The sequence below is a fragment of the Callorhinchus milii genome, unplaced genomic scaffold, assembly GCF_018977255.1.
Source record: "Callorhinchus milii isolate IMCB2004 unplaced genomic scaffold, IMCB_Cmil_1.0 Scaffold4, whole genome shotgun sequence".
Classification (NCBI taxonomy): domain Eukaryota; kingdom Metazoa; phylum Chordata; class Chondrichthyes; order Chimaeriformes; family Callorhinchidae; genus Callorhinchus; species Callorhinchus milii.
The window spans coordinates 19,291,683-19,307,420 of NW_024704745.1; the positions used below are offsets into that span (position 1 = coordinate 19,291,683).

General features: G+C 42.8%; 1 protein-coding gene across 3 annotated transcripts; it reads right to left on the reverse strand.

Moving 5' to 3' along the window:
• Positions 1-799: 799 nt before the first annotated feature.
• Positions 800-15,430, reverse strand: LOC103177496. 3 transcript variants are annotated; one of them, XM_042334337.1, is made up of 9 exons: positions 15,188-15,430; positions 10,071-10,225; positions 9,218-9,423; positions 7,968-8,057; positions 5,618-5,692; positions 4,790-4,838; positions 2,936-3,473; positions 1,938-2,141; positions 800-1,109 (listed from the first exon to the last, which is right to left on the reverse strand). In XM_042334337.1, the coding sequence occupies exons 3-9, from the start codon at positions 9,400-9,402 to the stop codon at positions 964-966; spliced, it is 1,287 nt and encodes a 428-aa protein (XP_042190271.1). In that variant the 5' UTR covers positions 9,403-9,423; positions 10,071-10,225; positions 15,188-15,430; the 3' UTR covers positions 800-963. The 3 variants fall into 3 exon arrangements, with proteins under 3 accessions (XP_042190271.1, XP_042190272.1, XP_042190270.1); XM_042334338.1 differs by lacking the exon at positions 10,071-10,225; XM_042334336.1 differs by lacking the exon at positions 10,071-10,225 and having other exon boundaries at positions 4,790-4,894.
• Positions 15,431-15,738: the final 308 nt, after the last annotated feature.

Genomic DNA, 15,738 nt, shown 5'->3' on the forward strand with positions numbered 1-15,738 from the left:
GCATGTGTAGTAGGTCTATGGATGTCAAGCTTTGGAATAGTCAAACTGCCTACCAACTCAATGTTCAGGCTCACATATAAAGAATGGCCAACTGAGCAATGTACTAATGAGGTACTACTGTCACAGTAGGAGTTACCACCTCCAAGCCAGGGAAGAACGAGGGTAAAAACTAAAGAGGAAAAAAAGATTTTCAAAAATAGCAATTATGTTCACAAGACGTCAGACAGCAAAACACCTACCAAATGCTCTTATCCAAATGGGGCATGAAGTCGACCCCCTGTGCTCATCCTGGTTTGTAAGATAACCAAAATAGTATCAAATGATTTGTGCATGTTACACAGCAAAGTGAAATTAAATGCACAGTATGGGGAATAAGCCAGTAGTGGGCTTGGAAAAAAATAATCTTGTGAAAGCATTCACATGATTATTGTGCAGTTTGCTTACATCACATGTTATTTCACAAGGTCTTGAAACCGAATATTGGTATGTTGCTCAGAAAGTAAACATAGTCATAAAAGAATCACCACCACAAACACCCACAGAGGCAGGAAGCGGGGGATTTAACACAATAGGAGAATCTTAGTATAGTTCACATTTATTTATGCTTGGATTTCCTTCTTGTGGGTCAGAGGCCATCTAAATTCCTCAGCAGGTTTGGAACTCCCTTCTCCCTGAGAGTTATTTAACGTTTGTGTACAGCAGTGGTGGCCAACCTTTATGGTTGGACAACAAAACGATCATAGAAATAACAAAATAGCATAGATTTATGCCGTAAATCAAGGAATATTCAATCAAGAAACATTGATTTTGTTGGCCAACAAGAGAGGTTAGTCACCACTGATGTACAGCAAACAGAAATGGATTGGTCGATTAAGACGAAAAAAACATTTCGGGATACATTTATCTGTTCTCCAACATACACCCAAACCAATCTGATGTGTAGTTGCCACTAATGCACTCAAACTATTCTTTGTTGACACTACTTACTGCTCCTCTTCGGATTTCACAGCGCAGGCTACGTATCATGGAATTTACATTGGAGACACAAATCTTCCAGTCTTTGCCTTGTTCACTCAAATCATAGGTTGGAAAAAGCATACAAAGAAACTCTAGGAAGAAAATACAGGACAATTGTAAAGCAAGGAATTAGTGGTCACTAAATACAATTCAAAATGTTCTATTCCCTGCATTGCATACAGATATAATTTAACAGTTAGCATAATCTGCAACAGGATCTCGCTTTGATGTCTCAGAGTTTGGACAGCTCCTGTGGCAATGAAGATCCTGTAGCTCGCCCAGCTCTGGACTGGAATGACAGCCTAGGTTATGAGCTCATGTTCTGGCATTGGACATGAACCAAATACTTTCTAACCCTCAGGCAAGAGTGCTACAAACTGAGCCAAGCTGACACAAGAGGAACATTGAGCTGCTTTTGTAACTTCGGGGAAGAAAGATGCTGTATTAGTCATGGCTTATATTTCAAACACAAATCTTTTACTAAATTGACTTTGTACTGAATTATCTTTAGTGGTAGGTGCCTCTAACTGTCATAAAAAGAAGAGAATTAGATAGGTGCTGACTTTTTATCCCTCCCACAGGTAGCAAACAAATATAATATTCCTTTTTAATAAAACAAAATCACAGAAAAAAAATTATTTGCTGGAATTTCGACACTAGGTTTTCCGTCCTTTGCAACAATATGTATTCACATGTTGCTAATCCACAACCAGTATACATGAGGGAAAAGGGAGTAGAGGTGTTTGGGGAGAGGGGACTAGGAGAGCTGGGTCTCATGTCGAGTTAAACACTCGTGGACTAGTTGGGCTAAATGGCCTGTGTCTGTGCTTGTAATGATCTATGTAATTCTATAGTGACATATCACAAGGGAAAATCAAGACTACTTGAGACAACTACTCATCGATCAGAGAAAAGCTCACCTCTTAATGCGGCGATCTTGTTAGAATCCAATGGTTTTATTGCCCTCGCTCTGTCACCTTGCATATTACTGTACATCAGCGTCTCCTTTGGAAACATCGTGCGAATGAGGTAACGCGCTACGTACTTTGGCTTTGTTTTCTGTCGGGCCTTCATTAGGAAGGCTGCTGGCACCCTTACATTGCGGCTGAGGTCACCCAAATATTCTGAAAATGCAAGAGTAGAAATTGCTTGTGTAAGAAGTTTTGGCTTTAAAATATATGGTTTCTTAAAAAAAACTAATACCCAATTACAAAAAAAGTGCAGGTGTGTGTGTGTGTGGGGGGGGGGGGGGGGTGGGGTGTGGGGGGGGAGAGAGTTATTTTAATTAAAACAAATAAGCAGGTTATAGTTTCCTTCCTGCATTATAACTAATCCCACAATCACACTGCCATTCTACCAAAAATAGAACACAAGTGTGGTATTCCAAAACCCCTTTTGGTGTAAAACACAGTTTAAGCCTCACAGAAGTATTTAGCAGCATTTGCTCAAACTGACACAGGACATAAAATGATCAGGAAAATTCAAAACCAAGCTCACCCACTGCAATTTTCAAATTAAACCCTTTGAATATATAAAACAAATCAACGACAACTTGTATTTATATAGCACCCCTCACGCAGGAGAGCGTCCCAGAGTGCTTAAGAGTGAGTGATGGGACAGTTGGGGTGGCTGCTTTGGAACAACCATAGCCGAGAGCCACAAGGGGCCTGGCGGAGGATGGCTGGGCTGGAGCAGAGGGAGGCAGTGATGGGCTCCGGGAGAGAAGGCGACGATGGCAGTGGGAGAAGTACTGATTGGGTGTAATGGAGGGTGGGGAGTAAAAGGGGGGGTCACTTTCAGGGCGAGCAGCTTGGGTCAGAGGTGGCAGCCAAAACTCGCACGTGGAGACCGGGAGCAGAACCTTCAGCTTAGTGGTTGAATCAAACTTAGTGGTGCAGAAGTCTCTCCATTTACCCACCAAAACTCATACTGGCTGCACTCGACGATGAAGGAAGTTCTTCAGCCTTAGAAAAGCTATTTTGCCTCCTGGGATCATTCAGAGTGTTGATGTTATCCAATGTTTCCTGCAGAAAGCTTCCATCTGGGTAGTGCCTTGCAGTGGAACTGACAATATCATTGGTACCAGAGGAAACATGCACCCTGCTGTCTTGCACTAGAATAGTGTTGCCTTGGGTAAAGTCAGGCATCCCAGTAGCGGGAGAATACTGCATTGTCGGTTCTTTTAAAGATTGGACAGAGTGAATAGTGGGCAGAGGTGGGCTTCTTCTTGCTCGGCAGGTATACAGGCTCTGCGCCTGAGAAGTGGAGTGGACACCCTTGGCTGGAATGGTGACTTTCATCGGTTCCTTCTGCACTCGTATCCGGACTGGGGAAGAACGTGACCCCAGATCAGGTGGCGGCATTCGGATCCTCACTTCTCTTTCCACTGGCTTTTGATTCCTCATTTGGTTCAGCGGCATCTGGTGGGTATTTCCATAGGACACCGTCATAACTCTCTGCAAATCAGAATTAAAAGCGTGGATCCTTTTGAACATTATTATATTTGGAAACTAAATATCTTTCTTTTTTTTAAAAAAATAATTCTATAGCGAAACAAATTAAATACGATCAGTTCTACTTGAGAAAGTTTGCGATGCTACTGTTCGCGAGGCCAGATCACAGTAGGCAACTGCTGGTTAGTGGGAATACAGCTTTTTACTCAGAGTAAGTTACCTGGCAGTCAAATTAAATAATGGAATTCACAAATTCCATTTGAACTGAATGAGTAATCCAGTCTCACGAATCGATTACTGAACCACACCTACGCAGTTTTAGCTGGTTAAACTCCAGCAGTACTCCAACGTGCACTTTGGAGTCCCCAAGGTTTGGCTCTTGCCTGCCTGCGCCTAATACTCTCTGGAATTAGGTAACCAGGATGTAGAGAGAGAGAGAGAGAGTGCGCATTCCATTTCAATACATAGGAATTTCCATGTAATGGTGGGAGGCACGGAAATCAGTTTGCTTTGGGTACTCTTTAAGCATGGTTATGGGTTTCTGTTTGTGAAATTGTTCTCATGGATACTCGAAGGGATTGAGAATGGGAGGGGGGTGAGAACCTTGCTCCAGCGTATCCTGGAATTCCTGTTTTGATATTTTTCTCAATTTAAAATCGTATATTGGATGCTAGGATCAGTTTTTAAATAAATATAAGGTGGGCCAAACACACAGCAACATCTGCCAAATCCTGCCAAATGCTACACACACACACACACATGAGCTTTGAGGACTTGGTATTTGGCACGCACTGCTGTGTGGTCAGTCTAACATATGATTTTAAATTTAGAAATTTCCCAAAAAATGCAATAGAAATTCTTGGGTGTAAACCCCTGACTATCCAGCACCTTGGTATATCCTCATGACGTGAAAGGTGCAATTTGTTGTTGTTGTTGCTCCTTGTACATGAAGAAATATGTTAGCAGAGGGACAGGGAAATTCCATGTGGGCACAGTCAGGTGCACTAATGAGTGAATTCTTACAATATCTATATTTAGGCCAGGATGATTGGATGGGTGAAAGGAAAAAAAAAATAATAATAAAATAAGCGTTAGAATTTTAAATGAGGAATCTTCAAACAGAGGTGACCACTTTTAAAGGACCAAAAATTATGTGATAGGAAGATGAGAGTTAAACCACAAAATGACTTCAGATAGAATGAAAAAGGTTCAACCAGGCTATTAATCCAGCTAATCCACAAAAAATTACATACTTTCAGTATTTGCCTAAAAAATACAATGCACCTTATTCTTGATGCATCGATTACATCAGTACTCACCGGTTCAAAAAACATGGGTTTCCCCCTTCCTTGCTGCATCTCTGTGACCCTACGATAAAGGACATCAAATTTCTTATCTAGTCTCTGGATAGCAGCATACATGACCTGACGGAAAACAAAGACGTTGTATAGAGTATTCAACAGTGTATACAGGTGTGTGGTTTTTTTTGCATCAGGCATCAAACATGATGGACAAGGTAATAGCACAACATATGACATTAACTGTGTAAAGTTACAATATCAAACTGGAGAATAGACTAGGTGCATTTAGGATACATTACTACCTCGATTATTAATTTCCTAAACTAACATGAAGTATGTCCTGATTTGATAACTGGGTTTGTTACAAGATTTGATAATGTCCATTTAAGCCAAGTGGTGTGAATAACCCATATTACATAATTAAGAGTTTTATACAAGCTCTCTTTTCTCCTATTGTTGAGTGATGAGTCTAGTGAGTGAGTGCTCAGGGAAAGGATTGGCTCCATCTTTTGTCTTCAACTGTACAAATGAAATGTAATCTTAAATAACAGTGTCCTAGGGAATCAAGAGTACATCCTTAATAAGGCAGAATGTTAGGTAGATGACCGAATAACATTAGAGAAGAGCAAAATAACCCCCTCCCCTAATAATTAAATATAATTCAAAACATACTACATAGATGAAGAAACAACCAAACCTGTTTTCCAAGGTACAACATTTTAAATCTTTTGGGTTTAGCAAAACACCTACATTTTTCCCTATCTGAGAATGGAGATGAGGATTAAACTGTTAAGAGTAACTAAAAGGCTGAGAACTAATTTAGATAATAAAAGAACTACCCATTACCTGGCAGTAATTAAGAACCTCCACCAGAGTCCTCTGTTGATCTGCAACATAAGACCCTTCGGACGCTTCACTGGCCTGTGTGGTGAGATGGATCAAATTACTACGAATACACAGATCAAAAATGTTCAAAAGATGGTCTGTTGATTCTCTGAGCATCAGGCAACAACAACAACTTGGATTTATATAGCGCCCTCCATGCCGGACGGCGTCTCAGAGCACTTTACAGTAACGGATCCCGGGACCGAGCCAGGGGGAGGAGAGGAAGGTGACCAAAGGCGCGGTCGAAAAGAAAGGTCTACAGCAGAGACCTGAAAATGGGAAGGGAGGGAGCGAGACGAAGGGAGTGAGGAAGGCAGTTCCAAAGCCTCGGGGCATAGTGGCTGAAGGCACGGCCACCGAGGGTGGAGCAGAGGACTCGGGGGACGAGGAGGAGGCCACATCCGGAGGAACGGAGGCAACGGGTACTGTTTTGAGGAGAGAGGCGGTCAGAGAGGTAGGGGGGTGCAGAGGAGTGCAGGGACTTGAATACAAGGGTGAGGATCTTGAAGTCGATCCTCTCTGGGATAGGCAGCCAGTGCAGTCTGGCAAGGACTGGGGTGATCTTTACTGTGAGTGTTTTTTCCTATTGCTAAATAATGTAGACCATTGTTCAATCAACATATATTGCCATGAAGCAATAGGATGTAGGTTAGTAGCACCAACTACCCATAACATTTCAGACTTCAGCCATGAATGGGTAAGGTCTGCTTAGAAAGAGTGAGGAGGGAGAGAGAGAGAGAGAGAGTGCAGAGGAATATGGAAAAAGAACTCAATCAGGATTTAGGTTTTGAACTGGAGCATGTACTATGATATTTAAGTGCTCCAAGCCGCTACCCTATGTAGAAGGCGCTATATAAGTGCAAGTTGTTGTTGTATTTAATTTTGACGTATAGATATTTTGGATACACTGATTCAAAAGGGCCATTATAACTAATGCCCTCTTTTTAGAACAAAAATAATTTCCTTTCTTTAAGGTACAATAACACTGTACAAACAAGTCTTACAAATTGTGACTGCCCAACCATCTAATCTGCTTGAAAGTTTCCCTTGTTCCTGTTTTTGTGTGACATTATTAGGAGGGTTGCGTGCACTTGCTGATAGCTACATTTCAAGAATAAAACTGTGTTGGATGATATGGTCAAAGAGAAAGAAGCACCTTTGATTAGCTGGTATCACTTCACTCATCATGGTCTGCTGATCCAACAGCTCAAATTGGAATGCACACAATCGTGCCCAATTTGCTACAGCTTCTCTTGAGGATATTATTACAATACAAAATTACATTTGTATAGTGCCTTTCACGTCGGGAGGACGTCCCCAGGTGCTGGATAGTCAGGAATCTGGACCCTTGTAAAGCTGTACTGTCAAACCAACAAATGTGATTCTGGGTATCAGGATGTTAAACTATAAGGAATGATTAATGGGACGTCCCCAGTCCTTGGGATATCCTCCTGACTTGAAAGGCGCTATAAAAATGTAATTTTGTATTGCATTAAAAAAAGCTTATGTTTTCTTTGAAAAATAAGTGATTTTGAGGCTTGATTGAAATGTTCCAATTTTTTTATATATATAAGAGATATCCCAGACAAATTGGTAAAGGATTCTGTGACACAATTTACAGATGAGGAAGTTAAGAAGAACTCAGGCAGAGCTATAACAGCTTTAAGTAATAGAAACCATCTAAGTGTATAGTACCAATGGGCCCAGGAGGGAATTAGATTCATTTCTGTAGTGAGAAGGGATTGTAAATAGGGCGAGTAGGTGGACAGTGGTCAGAATCAAGGAAGCTTTTTGGCTATAGTGGCTTTTCACTTCCACTAAATGGCTTTTGGCCTAGTAGCAAATCACTTCCTTATTTTCCCAGCCCAAGAAAAATGGGAAGAACTATAATTTTGCTTCCTCTAATATTCTTCCCCCTCCTCCCACCGCCCAATTCTAACCTCATTCGATGATCATACGTACACTTTCCAGCACAGTGATCATCAGAGAGAACTGTGGCAGAATGTTTTCCCCTCTCTATCCCTGGGCAAAGACCAATTGTAGTGCCTCTATTGCTGTCCCAGACAAAATCAGCTGCATCGGCAGTGACTGCTGTCTGAAAGACACAATTCCGTTACTGACCAGAGCAGCCTTGTTTGTAAAATAAAAAGCCTGAATCTGCCAACATTTATAAAACACTCTAATTCTGGGTGATCAATGCTCAACTGTGATAATAATATTTTATATTCCTGATTTACAATTTCAGTTAACAAGTGTATTGTGAACTACATCCTTTATTTAAGCAGAATTCCAGTAAGACTGGATTACTCACACACTCATAGTCAGGATTGTAATCATAAACATGGTCTCCATTTTCTTCATATTGTGTGTAATCTCCAGAGTCCCTGGTGTTCTCTTCAGGCTGTAATTTACACAAACTGCTTAGTAAAGAAGGATTTATGAAGGAGGCACTATTATAATCTAACAAGGTAAAGGCAATGTTTCCAGCATTAAATCAAGGTCTATAGAGTTGACATAAAATACAACACATTGATAAGAATCACAATAACTACAATATGATTCTGACCCTGGAACAATGAGAGCAGAGTCTATAAATTAAAATCAAGTTGACGAACATACTTTCTTCCATTATTATTGAGCTCTTTAAAATGCCTTCAAATGAAATGTTTAAATCAGGTTGGACATTTTAAAACAAAAGCCTTTGGAGCTTTGAATCTCCCAATTTCCATCACTGAACCACTTTCCCCCTCAATTTCTGCTAATTACAGAACAGGTTCGCACTTTTAATTATTCAATTGCTTCTCATTTAAATACTAATCTCTTGTGAAGAGAATGAGTGGAGAATGCTCAGCGGAAGTGAAGCAAAATGCCATTATGTTCCTCATTAACAGGCATCTCACTCTCAAAATACAGTCACTGCAATTTACAGTAAAACCCCATAAAGCACTTTGAGACAGCCTTTTCATGTGAAAGGTGCTATATCAAATGCAAGGATTATCATGTCATCTAAAGATCGATAAAGTTACATACCTCAGTGAGCAAGAATTTTTTTTGTCTCCTCTATGTTACAAACCCCCATTCTAATCTCCCTCCTTCCTCATCAGCAAGAGCCTTCAGCTATCTTGCCTCCAATCTCAATAACCTTTTCCTTAAATCCCCTGCCTTGCAACGACTCTTTCTGCTTTCAAAACACTATTAAAAATATACTCTGACTCCCTTCAGTAAACTCCCTCCCATCCTTCCCTATCTCCCACCCTGCTGAAGCCCCCAGCCCAGCTCTGCAAAATGAGCAGACTCTCAACTACACAAAAGGTGTTTTATAAGTGCAAGCTGCTGTTAAATGTATATACCAGGAGGCAATCATCCCTCTAGTGCTCACAGCCTGAGAAATGCAGGGATCAGGTAAGGCTGAGCTTTACTTTGATCAAACGTCAACAGTAGAACACTTAATCATAGAATGAACACTCTTTCTAATGGCTAAGTCGTGCAGCAGAATCACATGATTTGAAATTAAAAGTAATTGTTAAAATCAGTTCTATTCTCACGCTTACTATTACATACCACATTATGGATAAGTGTTGATATTTTTCGTCTTTTTGGCCTGTAACTATAACAGTACTGGCCTCCACTCCATCTGTCCTCTTGTGTTGTGCTAGCAGGTAAAACATTGCTTCTGATAGAAAGGCACTCTTGTTGCAGGTTTCCTGAAGACTCCACGGTATTAATGTTAGAGACATTCGATGCATCTTCTTCTTCTGGTTTCTTTACTGAAAAACGTGAAGATAAAATAGTTAGAAACCTCTTCCAGCCTGAACAACCCAAAGGTAACCGAACTATAAAACCTAGATCAAAACATTGGTTTGGATGAAGAAGGCCCTTCAGCTCATCTGATCTCTTCCCTCCAGAGTTCCCCATTACAGTTTCAAGCTGCTATTTAAAGAGTTCAATGTTCTGGCTTCACCATTCTTCTGGACAGCCTGCCCCTGTTGGTAATTACCCTCAGAGTAAAGAAAAATATCCTGGTATCCAAACTCTTGTTCTCGGTGCACCCTGAAGTGTTGATCTGGGTTTACTTTCTCAATCCCATTTAAAATGTTATAGGTCCCCTTTGAGTCACTTTCTGTCAAGACTGAAAAGCTCAAACTTGTCTAATCGTTGCTCATAGCTCATTCCTCTAACACTAGAGATCATCCTCATTATTCTCCTCTGCACTGCTTCTCAGGCCTGGATAGCCCCTTTTATGCTGTGGTGACCAGAACTGTATGCAGTAGTCTAAAATTAATAAAGTTCAACGTGTATGAAAGCAAATTTAAAACCATACTGTCGGAGAATGTTTTCTTCACAAAATGAAATTAACTTTATGGGATTAAAACCACAGCAGTCTTCACTAACAGATGGTATAGGATTTTCTTACCATAAGCAACTGCAGCTAGATATCTTTTGGGTAATTCACTTGTGATTGATCTTCAGGAGCTAAGGAAGGTGAACCATTCTGAATATCAACCATTTCAGCTCCATCGAATATTACAGCTTCTGTATCATCTTCTACTTTAACCCTAAAGTGTGAATCTGCAGCAAAACATAAATGTGAAACTTACACTATCCATAAAAGCAAAATCCCTCCTTCAACAACAACAAGATTCCATTTATAAAGCGCCTTTCACGTCAGGAGGACGTCCCAAGGCGCTGCACAGTTGGGTCATGACCCGAGCAGGGGGGAAATGGTCAGGGTGAGGGGAGGGAAGGGAGGGAGCGAGGAGGGGGGAAATGGTCAGGGTGAGGGGAGGGAAGGGAGGGAGCGAGGAGGGGGAAGAGAGTCGAGAGGGGAGCTGAAGGCACGGTCAAAGAGAAAGGTTTTGAGACCGGCCTTGAAGGAGGAAAGGGAGGAAGCGGCGAAGGCACTGGGGGATGGAGTTCCAGAGCCTGGGGGCTGAGAGGCTGAAGGCCCGACCACCGATGGTAGGGCGGTTGGGGCGGGGGACGTGGAGCAGACCGGAGCCAGAGGAACGGAGGTTACGGGCAGGTAGGTAGGGGGATAGTAGGTTAGAGAGGTAGGAGGGAGCAAGGCCGTGAATGGCCTTGTAGGTGAGGATGAGGATCTTGAAATCAAATGAGTCATAAAACAGAGGTCCTGTCTACTTGCTTAAGATGGACACAAAAGATCACATGTTCAAAAATAGAAGGGATTTTCTCCTAGTGACCCAACCAACAATCCTCCAGATACATTAGTCATTCATTTCATTGGCTGCTTGTGGGTCTCTTCTGTGCTTAAAATAGCTGCCACATTTGCCTACAAATGAACAGTCACTTCACCTGACAGCAATTACTGTTCTTGTGAAATGTTATTTTGATCTTATAGCCCCTTATTATCAAATGCAAGATTGATTATCACTAACGTACTACCAGCAAAGGTGGTGAAACAAGGAATTATAAAGGGTTAAAAAGGAACGGCAAGCTCCTAAAATGATTCACGGCTATGAGACACTGAGAAACGTGTCAAAGAAATCTTTTAGATTTTTTTTGATGGATATGCTAGATTGATCCATAGTTCACACCTGACTAAAACGCTTACTATGTTAGAACAAACTTGCCACACCTTTTCTCTAACCTAACTTGTGTGGAGCACTATTCGTCCATCAACTACATTTTGAACTGTTGTATATCCAAGTGATCTTGGCACATTTTATCTTTCCAAGCAATTTAGAATAGTCAGTACTCATACACATTCTGCTTATGAATCTTTCAATCGATTTATAAATAAATACCCTTCCAGGATACTATGACTCACAGCTCCCTAAAAAAAGAAGAATTTCCATTTTTATAACTACTGTACTCTTCACTTTAATGTCATCAAACAAATTCTGTATTCAATCTCCATCTTTTTGTGAGCAACCTGTGAAAGGCACATTGTACAATATTTGCATTTCCTTATTTTATAAATTTAATACGATCCACAAGGTCCCCCTCACATCTCCAGGTTGCCTTTCCTTTCAATCAGTGTCACTGCACAATAGTGAACAGCTTCCTTTAGAATATTCCAGGGAATAAATCTTTGTGCTCATAAAGATGAGCAATGTTAGTGCTGGGGAAATTGAACACTTTAACACTACATCTCAAGAACAAGCACTTCCAGCTTAAGTATAGTAGGAGAAAGCTTTCCCTGCGCTACTGAGCAATTCAGAAGAGCACCCTCTAATACACAACAGTATGTTTTTTCAATTTCTATATCAGTATCCTTACAACCTTTCTGAGCAGGATTGTCAATCGGTGCTAAATCATTGCTAATTTTTTGTTACATGTCTGTGGCCTCAATTCCCCAAATACATTTCACATTGAACCTTTCAGCCAATAAAACCAGTATTTTTATATTATTATATATCATATATTATAAAACAAGCAGACTTTAAATACTGCCAGTCTGGAATTGATTTTAACACAAACTCTCATGTGGTCATTTATTTTTTGGTCAACCGAGTGTCTGACACATGCAGAAACCCATCCATCACCATGCTTAAGAGTATTCAAACCAAGTTGAGATTTCAATGCATCCCAGCTACACATGGAAATCTCAGAGACAGATTGTTGGAGTGGAATGCTCTCTCTCTGGAGGGTGCATCCTGCGTACCTAATTCCGGAAACTATTACGGCCCAGTTTGGCAAGAGCCAAAGCACAATTTGGGGTACTGCTGGAGTCTAGCCAGCTAAAACCGCATAGCTTGCCATTGAAATTGCTGTCCGACAAGCTTTCCTGCTGCTTGTCTAACTAGGACCACCCTACCCGTTACGGCTGTGGCTTGCAGGGTTAACAGGAACTGAGTGGGATGACTCCCTGCCCCCAGTGACTGGTCAGCCTATCCAGGTTCTACCGATGAGCCAGGCTGGCTATGTTGTCATCAGCAGTGCCCTGGAATACTGTGGAGCCGCGTGGCTCAGGAACCGGACTACCGAGACCGTCACTGAGGGCATGAGAGGACAATGCAATGTCCACAGTACTCCAAAGCATTGTTGACAACAGACCAGTCAACCCATTTCATCAACAAGACATGGATAGCCAGACTGGAAGCTGAGAATCTTCCCACTCAGCAATTGACGACTGACCGTGGTTGACTAGGTCAGGTATTTTTAAAGTGTAAACTCCCATGTAATCGGACCAATCGTGTATCTTCTGATGTTATAAACGGTTCAAAGGTTTGAAGGTAGCAAGCCATTTGCTGTCATCGAATAAGCAAAACAGTAATTGACTGCGTAAATTCACTCAACAAAATACAATGTTTCCCATTCAGCACTGCAACCAATAAATCACACTGCGAACAAATGCATTCAATTTCAAGGCTCCCACTGGGGAGGGAGGGGACAGAGTGGGACAGAAAGGAGAGAAATATACTAAAACTCATACAATATCAGTTGGGACTGTAATATTTAGTATGATTTACGTGATGTCCCAGTTGCATTCAATCTGTATAAATCGTATCAAATCTGATTTAATCAATAATCTACACTGTGTGTGCATAATTCAATGCATTCAAAAAGCATGCAAGTGGTGATGGGTCGAGACTACATTATCTGTGATTCAATAGGTCTTGACCCATCACCGCATGCACACTTACCAGCAAGCATTACAATCGCATTGAATTGCAGAAAATAACGTTCTTCTGCACGTGTCGACGGATCAAAACTACGTTTCCCGAGTTTGAACGCAGCCAGCTGTTAAGTACACCTGCATCGACCAGTCAGGGCCTCATTTTCCACAATTTAATGCAGCTGATAAGTGCGGCAGTAATGGAGGGCTGGGGAGTTGCGTTATGAGTTAGGAGTTGATTAATATGATTACTGCAAAGAAATCTAAGTGGTTTCGATAGAAAACTGAATGGGACCTGGATGAATGTATCATTTAGGTGATTATACGATTCATAAAGATAAGACTTGTGAGTTTTATTGTAGAACAGATGAAACGGTCACAAGCATACGATCACAGAAAACGCCCCAATTCCCAGCAAATATGTATCATAATATAATGTTTACTAGGACTGGGTGCATTCATGATAAAGTAGATGTGCGATAAGGTAAACTCTCTTTAGGTTTTGATAACCAACAATCCATGATGGTTTGTGAGACACTGCTGTGCGCAATTGGCTGCCGCGTTCGCCCACAAATATATAGTCAATTCACTTTACAGTGTATTCTGTGAAGCGCTTTGGGACGTCCTCCCGATGTGAAAAGCGCTATATCAAATTCAAGGATTATTATTATTATTATTAATATTATAGTACCTTATAGACGTCTCTGGAACACTCTCCCTCAATCCCTCCGCCTTGCCCTTTCTCTCCGCTTTTTCAAGACCAACCTGAAAAACTTATTTTTCGACTGTGCGTACAGTCAGTTCGGCAACTCCACCCCCACCCCCCCGGCTCGGAGTCAGGATCCGCCACTGTTAAGCACTCTGAGACGCTGACCTGCATGGAGGGCGCTATATAAGTGGAAGTTGTTGTCATCACAAAACGCTTCACAGAATATACCCTAAAGTGAATGTATATATTGTGTGAAGCGCTTTGAGACGTCTGAACGATGCGACAGAGACCGTGTGTCAAATGCCAGGATTCTTCTTATTATTGTTAACAGCCCCTCCCACTCAGCGTCACTCCCCTCTCCCCAATCCCTCTGTGACGTCACAACGATGGGACACGCGACCCCTCTGTGACGTCACAACGATGGGACACGCGACCCCTCTGTGACGTCACAACGATGGGACACGCGACCCCTCTGTGACGTCACAACGATGGGACACGCGATCCCTCTGTGACGTCACAACGATGGGACACGCGATCCCTCTGTGACGTCACAACGACGGGACACGCGACCCCTCTGTGACGTCACAACGACGGGACACGCGATCCCTCTGTGACGTCACAAGGATGGGAATCGCGATCCCTCTGTGACGTCACAAGGATGGACGCCGATCCCTCTGTGAGGTCACAAGGATGGGACACGCGATCCCTCTGTGACGTCACAACGACGGGACACGCGATCCCTCTGTGACGTCACAAGGATGGGAATCGCGATCCCTCTGTGACGTCACAAGGATGGACGCCGATCCCTCTGTGACGTCACAAGGATGGGAATCGCGATCCCTCTGTGACGTCACAAGGATGGACGCCGATCCCTCTGTGACGTCACAAGGATGGGAATCGCGATCCCTCTGTGACGTCACAAGGATGGACGCCGATCCCTCTGTGAGGTCACAACGATGGGACACGCGATCCCTCTGTGACGTCACAATGATGGACGCACGAACTGACCATTCCCGAGCGCCCGTCACACTGCACAGCTGAAGGCTCCGGGGCCCGGGCTCCAATGGCGATGCTTTGAGCGCCACTCACCGTCTCCCGGCGCCTCTCCCCCTCTATTTTGCAACACAGAGAGACGTAAAGAAGCGAAAACACACCACTGGACGAATAGAAAATCATATGCACAGTGTATAAAAAGTTGAAACATAGCCGGGGCCCGAGGGGTTAACACTAAACAAACTCCTACCGCTCACAGCCGCCATAGTGCACTGAGCCGCACAGATCTCCTCTGTGTCGGTTTGTCCTTTTCCCGCCGCCGCTCAGATGGCGCTTTAACACAAGAGAATAACACACAAACTCCCACTCCGTCACTGTCACCGCCACTGCCACAGAGGCCGAGTCTGCGCAGCCGCCAAATACTCCAAACCACATGGGAATGTATTTGATGGAGAAGGGATCCGCCCCCAAACACACCACCGCCTGACACACACACACCAACACACACAAACACCCCAACACACACACACACACAAACACACCAACACCCCCCCCTCACACACACACACCAACACCCCCCCCACACACACACACCAACACACACACACACACCAACACACACACACCACACACCAACACACACCACCACACACACACACCAACACACACAAACACCCCAACACACACACACACACCAACACACACAAACACCCCAACACACACACACACACCAACACACACAAACACACCAACACCCCCCCTCACACACACACACCAACACACCCCCCCCACACACCAACA